This window comes from Contarinia nasturtii, unplaced genomic scaffold (assembly GCF_009176525.2).
Source record: "Contarinia nasturtii isolate CC-2019 unplaced genomic scaffold, AAFC_CNas_1.1 Cnas_scaffold_1037, whole genome shotgun sequence".
Taxonomy (NCBI): domain Eukaryota; kingdom Metazoa; phylum Arthropoda; class Insecta; order Diptera; family Cecidomyiidae; genus Contarinia; species Contarinia nasturtii.
In genome coordinates, this window is record NW_022198383.1 from 6353076 (window position 1) to 6371821 (window position 18746).

The window sequence follows — 18746 nt, forward strand, 5'->3', positions numbered from 1 at the left end:
GGTGGTTCCATTTAGCACTGATTCTCTCCATGGATGGTATATTTTGTGGTTTATTCAAGCAAATATTGGTATGGCGTACTCTTTAAGCCTTACTTCGACTACATCATATTTTATCAGTTGTTGCTTTTACATTGACGGCATTTGCGAATTGTTTAAAAGAAATTTTCATTCGACGAAAAAGAATCTAATTCAATTTCGACGTGAAAATACTTCAAAACAAGCAAGAGAACTCACAGGAAAATTTTCCGAAACTATTGCTATTCATGTCAAGGCACTCGAGTGAGTGAAACAATAAATTAAACAAAATCAAATTTTGTCTGAATATTACGTTTTTCACAAGGGTTTTCAAAATAGTGGCGGATATAAATAGTGGAGTAATTTTTTCACTGCTTCCTATTACCACATTATGTCTGGCTTTGGCTATGTATAATATGGAACAAGTAAATAATTACAACAAAATACTTTTATAAATTAAATAATATGATTTTACTTGCAGTCAACGTTTGATGTCGTTAGATTTGCTGTCAATTTTCTGTGTCTGACCGCATCATTGGTATGGGCATATCTCTTCTGCTACTTTGCAACGATAACAAGTGAAAGAGTAGCATCGATTGGTTACTCGGGTTTTAGCTTTAATTGGTATGAATATCCACCAAAGTTACAAAAGTATTTAATTTTAGTAATTGCGCATTCGAATGAGCCAAAACATTTTACAGGAATCAATCTTATTGATTGTTCATTGGAAAATTTCGGAAAAGTATGAATTTCCTTTGTTTTTGAATAATTTTTCAAGCTAAAATATAAAACTCTTGTGTTTATTTTTTAACCAGATATTTCAGCAAGCTTGTTCATATTACTTGATTTTCAGAGGCTTGTCGCATCAAAATTGAATACTACTTGACATTTTAAATGAATAAAAACATGATTTCTAAAATAATAAAAAAAAATTATAATCTACAAATAATAATCAAATTTGTAAAAAAAAAATGTTAAAAAATGAAAAAAAAAAAAGGTGCCAACGACACATGGTGTTCCCAGACGGTCACCCATTCAAGTACTAACCATGCTCAATGCAGCTTAACTTCAGTGATCGGACGAGAACTGGTGCTTTTTACATGATATGGTCGTTGACGAATGTATATCGCTTATTTTCAAACACATTTTTCACTCTATTTTACTAATTTTGCTTAATAACACCAAGTAATCCATATAATAATAAAAAATTAATTGAAAACTGAAAGTAAAAAGCGTTTTCTTTCACCTGGAACTAAAAACAGTCTTTGAGTAATATTATAATTGCTTCAAAAGTGTGTTTTAGATATTATGTTTGAAGAATGTCTACGCAAATAAGGGTTATATATTTGTCAACGACCATATCATGTAAAAAGCACCAGTTCTCGTCCGATCACTGAAGTTAAGCTGCATTGAGCATGGTTAGTACTTGAATGGGTGACCGTCTGGGAACACCATGTGTCGTTGGCACCATTTCTTTTTTTTCATTCTTTTTTTATTTGAAGATTTTTTTTTTTTTTTTTTTTCAAATTATATAATTTTCATCATTCGAAATTTAAAAGCAATTTGAACAAATATATTCTTAAGGGATATTTCTCATCTGTTTCAGCTTGATATTTTGTGTATTTAAAACAAAGATTAATTCGTTTTATACTACTTTCCATTTCACATATTGGGTGTATCGATTAATTTTAAAGGATTTTTGTGTGAAAAGATACATTTATTTAAAAACAACTGTACAATATTTTTTAACCAATGTATTGCCCATCGTTGGCTATGACTTCCGCCCATCTTCTTGGTAGCTTGTCGATTCCGCGTCGAAAGAATTCCTCATCTTTTGAAGCTATCCATTCATCGATCCAATTTCGCGCTTTTTCATAATTTTGAATGTGTTCATCGAACAGGCTGATTTTCATCGATCGGAACAAGTGGCAATCAGAAGGAGCCAGGTCTGGAGAGTACGCGGGTTGATCAAGCTCATCCCGACCAAAGTCCCCTATCTTTTTTTTGCGATGTTTGAAATATGTCAAATTTTGATAAATCCTTCGACTATTTCTTGTCGCAGTTTTTTTCAATTTTTCTCTCAGTACTCCGCTCAAACGTATTGGTTGTAATCGAAGCCGATCCCCCGTGACTGTTTCACCCTGTTTCAGCAGCTCATTATACACCAAACCACCTTATCCCCACCAAATAATGAGCATTACCGAGAAATCATCAAAATCCTGCTATGCTGTAGATTTTGATGATTGTGTGGGATTGAACCCTTATTTTTATGCCTGGGGTTATCGTAGCAGATGCCCTCTTCACTTCCAGTTACAATACGATACAAAAATTCCTTTCTTTCTTATTTTTGGAACATTGTGCCAAAATGTGAAAAAACATCTAACAACTAGTTTTGGATTCAGCTGGTGTGGCACACAATTTCTTTGGTCTTATCTCATTACAAATGTCTTAAAACGATTGATTCGCATATATTTAATGCTTCTGATGTTTTTCTGATGCATTTTCATGCATCTTTATCGAATAAAAAACGCCAATAGCCCAACATTCAATTTTTTTGGTGATTTCACAGTTTTTCAACAAATTCACCACTTCTTTCTCACCAAATTCAACATTCTCTGTGGCGATTGAGAGTTCTCGTCTCCTGCAACATTTTATAACCTTTAGATGTATTTTCACTTTATTTAAAGTGAAAAAATTGAACCAAAGGAGGGCCAGACAGAAAAACACTTTTTCATCACTCATTTTGAATCGATCAGAAAATAATGACACTGTGTCAAAAATAAATCTTTCTGCTCTGAATTAGATTGGCAAATGTCACATGTACAAAATGCAATGGGATTCACCTGTCAAGCTACACACAATTTCAAGTTACGCCATCTCTTATCAATCCTTTAAAATTAATCGATACACCCAATACATCATTTCCTTTGTAAAATAAATACAAAAAGTAAAATAAATGTAAAACATTCAGTTTTGTCAATCAAAGTTTTTTTTTTTAAATACAATAAAACACCATCATTTTGAGTCTGCAAATAAGACATTTAATGTCAGTCAAATTCTATATGCATTTCGGACAGTTTATTAAAATAAACTTTATTTTCATCGGTAACACTGCAAAAATATAAAGAAATTTAATATTTAAACAACTCCAATTCTGTTCAAACGAGGAATTGTTTTGGGCGGCTCTATTTGAGCTCCAATAGAAACATATGTTGGTTTCATTAGTTCTATTACCGTAAGGAACTGATGACATGTATTTTTATTGGTCAACTAAAAATATTGATGTTTTATTTTTAAAATAAGTTTAAATTAATGTTTAAATATTTTAATTACCTCATGACATTTTCGACGCAATAATTGCTTCAATTCGTGATTCATCCAATAAATGAAGTTATAAATTGCATTTGTTCACGTTATACAAAGTGCAAAAAACATGTTATTTTAACAAAGTAATGAAAAAACCAATGTTCAATTTACGTGATTTTCATGCCGACTTTTTATTCATATATTTTTAGACATTCATATTTACATTAGATTATTGTTATACTAAATGGTTTTTTAGTTGCAGTTGTATCGGTTTTTGATTCACTTTTTTTCACGGCTAAAATTAAACCCATTAAACGAATTTCATGTTTTGTTATTTTTTCATATATAGTTCGAATTGATTTTTTTCTCTAAAATTTCAACACAAACAATTAAGATCATTACATAACAAGATTCTATACGAAAACTGCATCATTAATATATTTACTTTGATTGATTCGTTTGCAGTTCGACTAATATGTAAGGAAATTAATGGTATAAATTTAAGCGACGTTTTTTTTATTGATAATTTCTGTGTAATTCAAATAATCTGTCATGCTAATAGTTTTTTTTTTCAAGCTCGCATTGTTGAGATAAATGTAAAAAGGAAAAAAAAACGGAATCCAGTGAAGAAAAAAAATCCAACTCTTTTTTTGTATATGTATGTGTGTGTGTGAGAGTAAAGCTGTAATTTTCATGTGAAGTGAACTATTTGAATACTCCAACCATTTCTATGGCTTCAATTTTATTATGTAAATCGCCCTGATGGAATGTATTATTTTCTCAAACCGTCGGCCATTCATCTGGATATATACGAATATTCGTTATGTAACAGGTGTACGTATGCAAATTTTTACCAGACCAAAAATACCTGGTTCATCCCACACCTTAACCAGACATTTCAGAGCAGGGAACATAGCTCAATTATTCCGTTCTGCAATCGATAAGCGTAAAATATTCAATTTTTCATGAGGAAATATTGCGATTGTATTTTAAAGATAACCTGAAAGAAATTTTATATGCGCTATTTTCTGCGGTAAATGCATGTGAGAGTAGGGGAGCAAATATAAAAGTTCCCGTGTGTTTTTTTGTTGTTTTGAAACATTTAAATGATTGACTTCAATTTCGGTTCATTCATGATTGAGAAGACATTAACTCCATCATTGTGTTGGCCGTTTCGAATAATTATACGCTTTTTCACGAATGCAAATTGGCTACTTCGTCTGAATATTTTACAATGATGTTTCATGTTGTGGCCAATGGTCGTTTGCGCTTAGTTTCCAACTGAAGTGAGAACATTGCTGATGTATAAGTGCTGGAATATTGTTTAAATATTTATACATATGTATATTTGAGTTTGAATTTTGCATATTTTTCCAAAATGAGTTTTATGGTGTATATGGTATGGTAAAATGTATACGTATGTGTTCGCAAAGAGCATAAGGAAAGCAAGCCCATTCAATTGTAATTTGGTGCAGTAGAGCGATGTTGTTTATTATGTTTGATCATCGAACCTCTTGTAATTTTAGTGCAAATGCATTCGAATTGAAAACCATGACTGACTTATTATTTCAATATATGAATGGAATAAGTTTTAAATGCGTTTCTCTCGTTGGCTTTCTTTCTGTTTTTCTCTTTCTCTGTCGCTCTCTGTATCTGTGTATATATGTGCTTATTTATTCTGTGGTATAGTTTTATTCAAATTCGTTGCATCAATTGCATGTTTTTTTTTATTCGTATTATTTGAGTATACATCTATGTCTTTGGTTATGTGATGTGTTGGAAATGAATTTCCATGCGAAACCGATATCAAACTCTTTGGTTGCATGCTTCCGGATTAGACGATAAAATCATTTAATAAATAATCATTAAAATAGACACATTTGACCTTTCACTCACAAGAATTTTTAAGACAAAAAATGAAATCAACATGACATATATACGTTATATCTAACTTTTAAAAATCTTCAAACATCTCACAAAACTGGTCCATTATCATAAAATTGAATCTATGTCGAAAATTTCGAATCGTTTCTATTTTTCGCCTCTCTTACAAACAATAAGCTAGTACAGTTGTCCATATATATATTGTTCAAATCAAACTCTTGAGTCTGTCCACGATTCAATGGTGCAATAATTACCACATTACCTAATCTAAAATGATTCGAAACGGAATTCTTGCATTGTTAGAGACATTTTCATTTGCTGTATTATTTACAATCTCGTTATATGAGTAGTAGTGTCACGACCGCATTAACATTTTATTAACCTATTGATTTTTGTTTGGTATTTTTTTTCGGAAAGTTTAAATTTTCATTCCCAAAAGCCACAATCCAATTCGTGTGTTTGCAATTTTGACATCGTGTTCACTTAAAAAATGTGGGACATGAAGAAAAAACCGAAGCACGAACGAAAATCAAAGCATAAATTCAAAAACATTGAAAGAAAAATGGCAATCAAAACGCACATTCATAAACTAAATACATTAAAGCGCTAGAAGAAAAGTTACCGTTGAAAATCAAAAGTAGATATTAAAAATTAGCAACGGAAAAAAAGTAACTTTCAGAGATCAAACTTTCTAAATTGAACTGAATCAACGTCAACGTGTTCGATGTTTGCACACTTTTTTTTGCGATTCATTGAAATGAATGCGAAATCAAAAGTCGGCATCCAATGGGTCACAATTTGATTGATGACCAAAAGAGCTGAATTGAGCAGTCAAGTGGAAATTATTATTCGTAAAAACGAAACCAAGATTGATTGCTGACATTTTCCATTCTATTGACAAAAGAGAGAAAGAGATAGAGCAAGAGAGATTGCGTTGGAATGCAATTGATATAAATTGAATCAATCGGAAGTAAATCCATTTGTCGAACGTTTTTTTTTTCATTCACCGACTTATAATGAACTACTATGCATTATCGATGATGTTGTTAAACGAATGTTCTTCTATATGGAGTTGGTGCCATAATTGGTGCCAAAAACATTATTTTTTGAAAAAAAAAAATGAAATAAAGTTCAATAAATTGTCTGGTTTTATCGATATAGAGAATCGAGAGCAAATTGCTATACAATGTTAATCAGTATATTACATAAACGACAATGTAACAGAAAGCAAGGCCATTAGAAATAATTTCTATGTATAAACGTTGCGGTCCTTGGCATTGTGCAAATTAAATACTGATTCAGCCCATACAGCTCGCACTCGTTGTGAGAATACAGCGACAACATAAATTACGTGAAACTCGATTACTTTTTTGTGTTTTTCGTTCTGCATAAGTTAATTACTGTCATCGTATCGATCGGGTTCTAGGGGATGGAAACCATTAGCTAATTTTTTATAGTCCATGTAAAAACTAGAAAAATTAAATTGTTTTGCCATTTTGATTTTGTGTCATCAATATGTCATTCAATGACCAAATAAATAGAAACTTAGCATTGGTGTCTCTCCCCTAGATCGGGTTTGTTGCGAATTTGCAACGTCATTGTAAGTAGAAAATAATTCAACTAGATTTTTTTTTTCGCACAAGAATCGGTGATATTTTTTTAATGTCTTTGAATCACCACCACCAAAAATAACAAAATCAATAATTTCTCGATGGAATTATGTGCGATATGGTAACATATGGCCAAACAATCATCGAACCATTTGATATGATGGAAAGCAAATGTGTATGTTGTCTTTCGCATTGTAGTATCTTTGAAATGACGTTGATGTGTTCTACATGAGCTTTTGAATGTGTGTCAAGGTCAACAAGGTTACCCAGCTAATTATTTATTATGTATGTGGCCTAATTTGTGGCCTCTTTTCCGCCCAAACTCCAAACATCGCTCTCATCGTTTGCTATGCACTCACATTTATGTATAACATTTCTTTTTTGTCTGTGTCATTTAATTAATCAAATGCCTTGTAAATAACATCCTGATTTCGTTCTTTCTGGATGAGAACTCTCATCGGATCGATTGAATTTTGTGTTGCACATAATATCAACAACAGCAATTGGATTTCGTTATGAAATGACATTTTGCAGCATTAAAGCGATTTTATAACAAGGACACGGTGAGTTTTTTTGCTTCGTTTTTTGTTGCTCTATTTCTCGCTTTCTCTATCGTCATTCGCCTTACCCTGACCGAATAGATGGAATACGGGTTTGGTTGGTTAGCGACGTTCATATATTTGCTATGTAAATTGTAGACAAATGCAAACAAATAAAACCTTATACATTTGAACTTTACACAGCAAAAAGCCTAAAATCAATTTGATATTCTGAAAATCATAGAAACAAAAACTTGACTGCAAAGAATGTAGAACAAAAAAAAATCATAAGAAAAAAACAAAATGAAAATATAATTTTTGCACGGATTTGTTCACATTGTTTAATAGGTTTTTTCTGTTGCCCATCGTAATTTAAGTGTAATTAATATTAGAACATTAAAATTATTATGTTTTGTCTTCTATATATGTACAAAGTTCATTTTTCAGCTATTCTACAAAAGTGAAACGTGAAAGCAAAGTCAAAAGTAAAAGGCCACCCTCTTCTTTCGAATTATTATATAAAAACTGCGAATTAAGAATAAGCACTGCAAGATTCATCAGCTCATTTTAAAAAAAGAGGGTGGCTTTTATTAACGACCTTACAAATATCGGTGTTTTCTTTCATTTTCTTTAAACCACTGTCTAAGCTTTTATTTTGTTATTCGATGCACCATTTATTCAATCGTTCTCTGACGTTATTGCATATTCAACCAGTGGTATGTATGTGTGTGTGTGTTGGGCCGTAGTATGTCATTATTGTTGTGTGTAAATATAGATTTTTTAGTAGTATTTTGACATCAAACAACTAAGAATGAAGAATTATGGGAATTTTTTTATCGGCGAAAGCGAATAAAGTGAATGTGAGAACATTGCGCGAAATTTAGAAATATAACTGCATTTTAGACACAAGAATTCAACAATTATATCGAATTAGCTATTAAATTTACACATTATACAAGTTATCGTCTATAGTCGCTACAATTTATTTCATACTTCAGTTGTTTTTTGTCTATGGTTTGTTTTTTTTTTCGTCTTTTTTTGTCAGTTTTGCGCTTGTGTTCATTTTCAATAAACTAAACCTTGAGAGTCTTGAATGTGTTATACTTTATCCCCTCAATATCTAGCTCATTTGTTTTTTTAAAATTGGTTTTTATTTTAGTTAAATCGAATTCAAAGTATTATAAGAAGAATCTATAACATTAAGTAGTGATCTTTTTGTTTGTTGCTTATCAATAAAGATATTACGAAAGGGTGTTACAAGATGCAGCACGTCGCCGCACAACATCTCCTAGAACCGCTCTTACTTTTTTGCCGTTGGTCTGAAACGAGACGAAAAAAAAGAGAAAAAAAAAACGTTTCCGTCATTATCCAATTTCTATTTTCATTTGCACGATAAACGTCGAGCGTTTGTTTTGAACCAAAAACTGACTCAGAAATGACACATTTTTTTTTATATCTCAACGAACTTTGTACGAACTATTTTTTCATACAGAATCTATATTGAAAACAAAACGTTTTCTTTTGTGTGTGCATAATCAGTAGTTCGTGATAAAATTTGCTTTTATGTTTTGCACGTGTTTTCGTGCACACAGCGAAACGAATAGATTCGTTTGAGATGAGCACATGCTCATAATATTTACCTTGAGAGTTTGGCTCTGGTAGATTATCACGCGGTACCAAATGCATGACCGTTGTTTTTCCCAATGGTAGAACTAGTGCACCCAGCGTCACGTTACAATGTAAAAATCTTCCTTGATATATTAAACGTAGAACTTCTGCTTTTGGTACGGCTTCAGCTGCCCAATCTATTGAAAAATATGAACAATTTAAGGGATTTAGTGCAAACATTCAGTTTTCCGGAACAAATAGAGCAAATAAAAATCATTGTGCAAATAGATATATAATCGATTTATATGCTCAAATGAAATTTACCTTCAGGCCAATTATCGAATACTGTTTGTGCAATATCTCCAGCTGAATCAGATGGGCTGAATAGAAATTCCTTTGTTTTTCCGCTCACGAGAATCAATCGCAAGTTTATCTGCAAGAGAGAAAAAGAAAAAAATGAGAGTGCGGGAAAAAACAGCAAATTAAGTACGGCTGAATAAACTAAAGTCATCTGACACGAGCGAAAATAGAAATTCGTTTTAAACTCGAACTTTTTCCGATACGACATGAGCAATTGATGAAATTTAATAATATTGTAATTAAAAGTCGATTTACTTAGTACTTCGAAAGAAATTGATTGTGGTTTTGATTTGATTGCAAAACGGGGTGCCCATTCATTTTTCTATTAGACATAGTCAGTAAATCGATGTGAGAATATATGCTCGCTATCGGGCAAACTAACTTTCCATCGATTATATGAAACAAAAAAAAAAGAAACAAACATACACGCAGAGCTTATCAATAAATTTGCCAATTTGTTGGACGTTTCCGCTTGGAAGTGAAAGAAGAAAAAATCGTATTACGCCATTGAAAATGCGCACTTCACTTCAAAAACCAATTCAAATCATTCCAACTTTCTTCAATATTTTCGCGTGAATTTCGATTTTCCTCATCGTTTTCATTTCACAGCAGCAGCAGCAGCAGAAAACTTCGACCGTATTATTCGTCATAAGTAATAATTCCAATTTAAACTTCGGTATTTTGCTTTTTAGCAAATCGTATGTATGATCAAATAAGCACCACATATATCCTATTTGGTCGGCATGAACGAACAAAAGAATTGAATGGCACGATAAAAATGTGACGTCGGGATGTTTGACGTTGTTTTTTTTTTTCGTGTGCACGATAGTCGACAATCGAATGGAATGAAATGAAAATCATACAAAAATCGAATTGGAAGTTGCATAAAGGAAGGCGAATCATCATGGAGCCGAATGTAAACCGTGGTATTCAATAAATAAATCATTTCATTAAAATCCAACCGGAAGCCAGCTTACGCTTGAACGGCACACATAAGTTGTACTTGTGCCGGAGCGTAATAAATGTGCATCATCACATATTTAAACGTTTTGTTATGTTCATTCGGTGTGTGTTCTTTTTTCTTTCTTTCTGTCTTTCTTGTTTTTCGGTAAGTCCTCTCTTCCTCTCTCACTCTGATAATTCTCACAATGCAAGCAGCATTGCTGCACGATATAAATGGCAAATAGTAATGATAGAATTTATATTGCATGTATGCAATGCACACGCGAATATGTGTGAGCTCTTGTATTCTAATGCATTCGATAGTGCTGTAACAGCACAGGACATGAACGAACATGATACGACAAAATCGCGCCCGACACCGACTGCATTCTGTTCGAACAACGCAACACACAGTTTACACTTTTCGTGGTCAGTGATATATTCACTTTTTATAGGAGTGGTTGCTCAAGTATATCACGGTTGCTTCGATGATTATTAACTTTTATTACCAATTCAGGCCATTTGTTTCGATTTCGGCGCTACCTCAAACCTTCGACTCATTTTGCTAACTATCATGAAATATTTGACACTTTATCCATATTTTATATGACTGACGACTATTTTTTTGCTCTATTTTCGTTGTTTCACTGCGTCATGCTCTCCATCGTGGTTGAATCATTGACATAGAGGGTAAAATCATATTTGATGTAGGCGACCCGCCTATAATTTATTGACTGTAATCCATTCATCGCACTAAAAACTTTTCAGCAATCTTGTTGGAAATGTATATCATCAAGAATAAAGTATAAATGCGTCATCACGTTGTCACATCTTTGTCATACAATGTTATATATTATTATGTTTTATGTCACACATCAGTCATTGTGGGTTGACCATGTTTTTGGCATACTTTGAACATTCACTCATCTCTCTCTCTCTCTCTCTCTCTCTCTCTCTCCTCTCTTTGCACGTCTTCCTTTCACACTTTTATGGAGTATGGCGTAATTTTCTTCAAGCAAATCTTACATCCATTTCTTTCATACGTCTGTTTATGGATTGTGACCTCTTTCTTGTATGATCTCAAGTGCTTTGATTCGCACAAAGAACACTCCACAAGCGGAAAATAGAACGATAAAATGCAGAACTCGGTCAACGATTTGATTCTTAGAATGGTAAAAAGCCTGCTTTGTGATGCATATTTTATCAGCCCCGTATGTACACAATTTTACAACTTTATACATATTATTAACCACGTTACTATCTAAACTGAAATGTTCTCTATTCCAAACATCATATAGACCAACCAATTGAATATTGACTTGGGAAAGTTCGTGTTATGCGTCTGTATATGAATGTATATCCAAAATGTTATTGCCAAAGTTTAAATTGGAATAAGCATATAATGAAAAACGAAAACTTTTAAACATATTTCGTCTAACGAACATTTTATATGTTACAAATTAGAAGGAGTTATGATATAAGTTTTCTTTGGCGCTGTATCTATGTTCACACTTAGAATTACGGTTACATGACCGACAAAAATAAATCATTTTAATTTCACCATAATAAAAAAAAAAACATTAAGTGTACGGTCGAATCTAATTTTCATGTAAAATTATAGATTCGACTTTTAATTAGTTGTTTCACATAACTTTTCAACACAAACAAAATTATATTCGGAAGGCCGAATCGAGCCTGAAAGACATTGAATATTGAATCAACAATCAATTAAACGTCTACTTTAGTTAGATTGACATACCACACAATGTTATTATTGATTTTCGTTCTATAAATAAGCGGAAACGATAAAAGTGATTTTTCTAGTGTTTTCTTAATGTATTTGATAAAATAGAAAAAAAAATGTGTATAAAAAAGCTAAATAATATTAGATGAAGGTAGTGATGGTTTTCATTTCGTTCTGAAAACAGTTCATGTACCATTGGGACTCAATACAAATCATCATAAAAATAATCCCAAATGTAATAAATTATCTGACGACGATAATGTATCAGACATCATATCGCAACGCTGATAACAAATGCCGACGAATGATATGTTCGGTAATTATCGGATATATAAAAAATGGCCATGATAACAAAATATCAAAGTGTATTGACCAGGTTGCTATTGAAGAAAGCGTTTGTTCTTCGGCTTCATATCGCATAGTTTCATGAAACCAACTAAACTTCCAATTATTATCGTTTTATAACTCCCACCGGCCAAATTAGTAGATTTCCATTTACCTATCGTACATACAGCTATTGAAAAAAACATCAATTTCTTCAATAGCATGTTCTAATACGAAGAGACAAATAATAATTAGCAAAAAAATTATTATGTACTTTGCTTACTCATTTTTACGATTGGAGCAGAGTCATTTGTTCAATAACATATAGAAAAATAAACGAATCAGGTTGTTAAGTAAATATCATTACGATATAATTTTAAGCACGCCTATCACAAAAAAAAGAAGATAAATAAGTACGGAAAGGAGTCGAATGTACTCAACGATGAGAGCAACAACACGAACGCGAGTGTTCTTTGTGTCAACAACATTTTTTTTCTTTCAAAATCTTATATGTTTAATGTTAGTAAGTGTTGTTGTAAAAAAAATACGGGCCTTGCATCAACCTAATCATGCATTTGAATGGTTGCATTTATGTTGACGAGAACAATAAGAAAAAACTGCACTGAATCGTCATGTACGACGTTGAAATTGTTGAGAAAGTATTGTTTTTGTTTTTCATGTTTTGAAAGAATGTATGTTAATTTCATTGTTTCTCATTGTCGAAGTCTATTATTGACTGAAACGTCTCGTCTAAAACGTCATACTTTATTTTTGTCAACTGAATTCATCGCTCTCTTTTTTATCGGCCGATTACTCTGAGTTAATTTGTATATAATTTCGATATACAAAAATTAGTCTGAAATATGATTTGCCTAATTGGGCTTTTATCTGTGCGCCAGACGGTAAAATTGAATATGATAATTGCATAAAAAAATTGTACATTGGTTTTTACCTTATCAGCAGGTATATTTCTCGAAGACATGGTGATGATGATGGTGTTCGGATTATTGTTGTTTGCTTTTCTTCACGATACAATCTTCTTTTCACCCAAAATGCACTTGAAAATCGTCAATGCAATCGAATCACAGTGAAAACGAAAAAGTCGGAGAATTAGAAAAAATTATCTCGAACCGAATCAACAGACGAAAATGGTAAAAGTGTGTTATTTTTGTGCTCTCTTTTTTGTTGTTTTGTTCTTTTATGAGTTTTGATTCCAAGAATATTTTATCGAAAGGTTACTCGGCGCAGCCAAAATTATTTTAAATGTTGTTAATGTGCTATGCAGCCTGTGTGTGTATTGAAGATATATGTTTTTATTGTGGATTTGGGGTAGATGAATCGTTCGAATGTCACGAATATCCGTATTAATGTTTGGTTTTGTTCGAAGTCAGGCAGTAATTTACTCTCATTTGTGTGTCACAAACTCCGTCTGGGTGAGTGTATTACTAATGCGCTTCTTTCGTTTCCGATTCACCGAATGCGTTGGAACACATAGGCGTCGACACAGCGTCGTTTCTAGGCTCTTTTTTTCGAACTCTATGTTTTTTTTTTTCTTCTCCTATCTTCGATATATGACGTCGGTCTTATACCATCAAGCGCTCGTTATCCTGTAGCAATTTATTTATGATGTTCGTTTCTTATAAAATTTGGAAGTGTGTTCTTTTCTCTCCCTCTGTCTCTATGCCCAGCACTCTTGTTTTTTTAAAGAACACATTAAAGAAAAAAGAAGCATCAACATGAATCGACTATCGGTGTCTATCTCTTGTGTTTCTATTTTTCTCGGTTTTCCTTTTCTCGGTAAATTCGTAGCAATAGTTTTTGTTCTTCTGTCGGCAGCTGAGAATTTCTAACTCACCACCCTCGTATCGAATGCACTCACAAAAATGTAGACAACGTGTGAGTGTGTGTGTCGTTGTATGTGCAATATCCTTCTGAGTGCAATAGAAAATATGCACCCTGCTAGCCGTTTGTCATAAGTGTTTATGTCAATTTTTCACGCATCACTAAATTTTTTACTGGGCTATATGTCTTCAAAAGTTCATCCACTACCCACACATACACTCAAAACTGTGATTATGTACGCCAAATGGAGTAAAATATGATTTTGTCCAATTGCTTGGAAGCAACTAGAAAACACGAAACATGAATCAACTGTACGCTTTCTCTGTCGTTTTTGTTTTCTTTTCCTCGGTGAGTATTTTTCTCGCCAATTTCCTGTTCGGTTTTTATAGAAAATCGTTTCAAAATTAGAGTCGTCGCAATTTGCTCAAAAGACGCATGAGAACAAATTTACACTGTAATGCAATTTAAACTCCCCGATGGCAGCGCAAATTGTAACGAACACAATGGATTTTCAGTTTGTTGTCTTTTTTGTTGTTATTGTTTCTGATTCAATTCACATAACACAATGATCGAGTCACATAAAACTTATTTTTTTTTTTAATTCTGGCAGTTTTTTTAGTTTTTATAGCCTCGGTTCATTTGATCCATTTTCATATTTTTTTCACTATTTTTGGTGATTTGCTGATGGTTTTTTTTGGGTTTGCGTTAAGTATTCTGCCCTTTCCGGAGTATGTATTGAAATGTTCACTCTGAGATCTGAAACAAATTAAAAAAACATTCGAAATTATAAAAATGTGCTCAAACTATATTCGTTATAAACTATGTTTATTCTTCGCGTTGGCTTCGGTTGATGAAAGCACGTCAGTGTGATAGAAAACCGAAAATTACGACGTTGTTTTTTTTCCATTTCTTGAATCGACATTAGGCAAACGTAACTAATTTCATTGGCATACAAAAAGGTATCGCAAAGATCACGAGACCGAAATTACCTAACTGAATGTGAGAAAAAAAAAATACATCGAAATGAATGAAATGAGTGCTTTAAATGAGGTGAAATGAAAATGTGGAGCCATAATGAAGATATGAAGATTCGCATAGTTTCGTAACACACATTTTCTCTTTATAGCTTGGTTGAGGTGAATGTGGCGCAATTTTGTATTTTAGATTTATTTCATGAAATGAACACAAGAAAAAAATACTGTTTCACGCACCATAAGTACACTTATTTGCTTATGATGAATTTGATGGCGCTCAGAGAGTATGTTGAATTAAAACAAACAAAACAGCACATAATTCAAATCACCTGCGACGAGCAAAATGTACAATGAAAATGAACAGAATGTATACACCAAAAAGAGGTGAAAAGAATAATACACCAGCGACTGTTCATTTTGATATGTGTATTTTATGCGAAATTTTAGATGGGGAGAGGGATAAAAAAAGCGAATTAAAATTGACACGCACAAGCGAGTTGGCTGGCATGCAGGCAGCACAAGCATCATATGCCGCGACAGACCGAATGAATGAATTATTGTATGATTTATAGATCAAAACAATGCAAACAATAGCCAAAGTCCATTGAATGAATATTGACGAAGGTGCATTAATGTAATAACAAAAACTCCACCACCAAAAATAGCATATGTGAATTCAACGAATTTAATGGCATGTATCGGTTGTATAGCCAGTGAATAGAGTACCGGTTGCCAGTTAGGAGCCATAGAATTGAAACGATAAATGAGTAGATCTTTCGACTAAAGTTTTGTGATTGGGCATATGCTTATTTCCTAGCAGATCTGTGTTCGTTTCAATCATAAACACTTCTACAAAAACAACATCAAAAGCGGAGCCATATTTATTCGTTATTATTAAACATTAAATTTGAGGTTTGTAATGAATGTGCTTTTCCTAGGTGTTTTTGTTTTCTTCTTTCTCTTTTGCTTCATCTCTCGCTTTCCTTCGTTTAATTTGCGCTCTATAGGCCGTTGAGTTTAATGTGTCTATTGTTAGATTGTTGCATGGTCTCTCAATTCCATATCGCGCAACAAATCTATACGTTCAGGGTGATCAAAAACATGTTTAATTTAATTACTCATGTAATAGGAATTGAGTTAAAGTTAGTTTTGCTTCCACTAGTAGTGGACCACTACGGATAGTGTAAATTGATGACGGAACGCATCAGACATTTTATAAGCAATAAATATCAACTTTGCATACGAATAATAACAGTCATTCTCATATCTTACTCGCTCAACTGATGACACGTTCGACTGGTATATTGTTTGAAATGGTTATAATAATTGCTCTCTGACCACATCTTGGGAGTAAATCGAAGTCAAACGAGCATCTTAAAATTGAGATTCAGCCACATTTAGATCAATATCTACGAAACTTTCGAATGAATATGTTTTCGTGTGACTCTTACTAACAAATATTTTTCAATTAAATTTCTCTCGCTCTCTCTCCAGTGACGCCTTAATGCGTACATTTTGAAGTGAATTTAATGAAGAATTCACAGCGCATCTTTGTATACAAACAGAAACTGTATGAATTGTCCATTTTCGATTCGTTGAACGCCTACAATGAATGAAACATTGAAATCAATATCATTGAGTTTCTACTGACTGTATCTTTATTTTTGCTTCACAGCTGAGCTGCTGAGCAACGAGAATTTAAACAGTTCTTTTGCTGTCTGGGCAAATGAAACACGGAAAATGACTGAAATCCAATTTACTGCAAACGCGAAGTCATAACAAACAAGATTCAAACACACACACACACAATCAGCCACATTAATTACAGTCTTCTTGTTTGCATATTTCTAGTTGCTGGTGCTGCGTTTGCTGCTTCTCGCTGTTTATTCATTATTCTTATTATTTAATATATTTTTTTGTTTGTGTTAAAATGTAAACTGCACGATTTGCGATAGCTCTTCTGCCGCACACGTACACATTTTCAATGTGAGAAAATAAAGTTCAAATTCAGATGATAGTTTGGTGTTTTGATGCGTTGTTAATTGATCGACCGTGTAAAAAAAGTGGGAACGAGAGAAAATATACTTGGCACAAATTTTCTCTGACTGAACGTTTAATTATAATTGTACATCGCATCTGTACGAGTATTCCCCGTTTCATTCACTCATTTGCAACACTTCAATTTGAATGTGCGTTTTTCTTCGACAAATTTTCGTTTTCTTTTTATTTTTAATGCTGGATGTCATTTGAAAAAAAAAATGAGAACACGAGCGAAAGGGATAAAACGTTTCAGTCTCATGTTTGTCATTCTAAAATTACTATAACCTTTTTTTTGCTGCTCTGTACCACACAAACCTGCTACAAAAATAAACTAGCAAAGCTGCTAAAGTGATTGAAACGATACAATGAGTAAACAAAACATTATGCAACTCTGCACAATACGAATTCGAATCGATTTGAATAACGTTGAGCAAACACTCTGGCAAAAGCCATTGATTGGCTCGAGATACAGAGAAAAGCCCTTTTGTTTTGATAAAAGCAATAATCATTTAAATATCGAAATGGAACGAATGAATTTTTGAAAAAAAAAAAAAAAAAAAAAATTCATGAAACAGAATTGGAGAACTAATTGACTCAATCATAAAATATACAGATGTTTTGTCATAAAAATGTAGATAACATGAGAATTGTGAAAACAACACCAACAACAACAACACACATTTTCATGACGTTTTTCTCTCGTTCTGAACTTGTTGTGTGTCTTATGGAAGTCACTCATTTTTTCGCTTCTTGTCATTGGCTTTGTTATTTTCAGACTGGTGCCAATATTGTTCGTGTGAATCTAAAATAAGTTGCGTGTTTGACTGCATTGAATTTATAAATTTTCATTCGTTCCGTCTACATTTTTTTCTCTTTTTCATTCGAATTCGCGTTTCATTCATTTTTATTTCTGTCGAAGGGCCACTATAACACATACTTCATTTGTCGCATTTTCGATTTTATTCGCTGTACATTTCATTTCTTTAACTCGATTTGTAGATAGTATTTGAAACACTCCTCTTTTGGAAATAAATCACATTTTATTTGATTTTATTTCAAAGAACCCAACAGAAACGACATAAAGAAATAGGAAAAAAACCTGACTCCAATTTTCACTGAGACGTATAAAATCAAACGCAAAGAGACCATCAGATGGATGGGTCACACTGGTAATAGGATAACTCAACACAAGAAAAACATTCTGTTTTTTTTTTCAACTTTCAATATAAAAATTCATTTTATATTCACCTTTTATATTGTGATTTCGAAATGAGTCTGATTTTGTTTGTTTCACTTTTTTATTGGGACCAAAAAAAATATTTCTTTTTTCTTTACATCGAATATACGCAAATACACACGACCAACTGATGAACGGTGATGATGACGACGACTGCGAGAAATTTGTATTTATTTTCTATTCCACTGCCATAACTCTTTGGCTTCAAAAACTAAATCGAACGCACACATGCAGACACACAAAGAGAGTCCACATACAACGCCACACATTTGTGCTGTCTATTGCTTCGAATGCTTTGCTGCTGCTGCTATGTATTCGACG

General features: G+C 32.8%; 1 protein-coding gene and 2 non-coding genes across 3 annotated transcripts; 1 reads left to right on the forward strand and 2 right to left on the reverse strand.

Annotated features, from left to right (window-relative positions):
• Nucleotides 1–1013: 1013 nt before the first annotated feature.
• On the reverse strand, nucleotides 1014–1132 carry LOC116344559. Its single transcript, XR_004201426.1, has one exon. It is a non-coding gene; the product is annotated as a 5S ribosomal RNA (ribosomal RNA).
• A 231-nt stretch (nucleotides 1133–1363) lies between these two features.
• On the forward strand, nucleotides 1364–1482 carry LOC116344560. Its single transcript, XR_004201427.1, has one exon. It is a non-coding gene; the product is annotated as a 5S ribosomal RNA (ribosomal RNA).
• A 6184-nt stretch (nucleotides 1483–7666) lies between these two features.
• On the reverse strand, nucleotides 7667–18692 carry LOC116343594 (ubiquitin-like protein 3). Its single transcript, XM_031771766.1, has 5 exons — nucleotides 18437–18692; nucleotides 13285–14930; nucleotides 9287–9395; nucleotides 8995–9159; nucleotides 7667–8673 (listed from the first exon to the last, which is right to left on the reverse strand). The coding sequence occupies exons 2-5, from the start codon at nucleotides 13312–13314 to the stop codon at nucleotides 8609–8611; spliced, it is 369 nt and encodes a 122-aa protein (XP_031627626.1). The 5' UTR covers nucleotides 13315–14930; nucleotides 18437–18692; the 3' UTR covers nucleotides 7667–8608.
• Nucleotides 18693–18746: the final 54 nt, after the last annotated feature.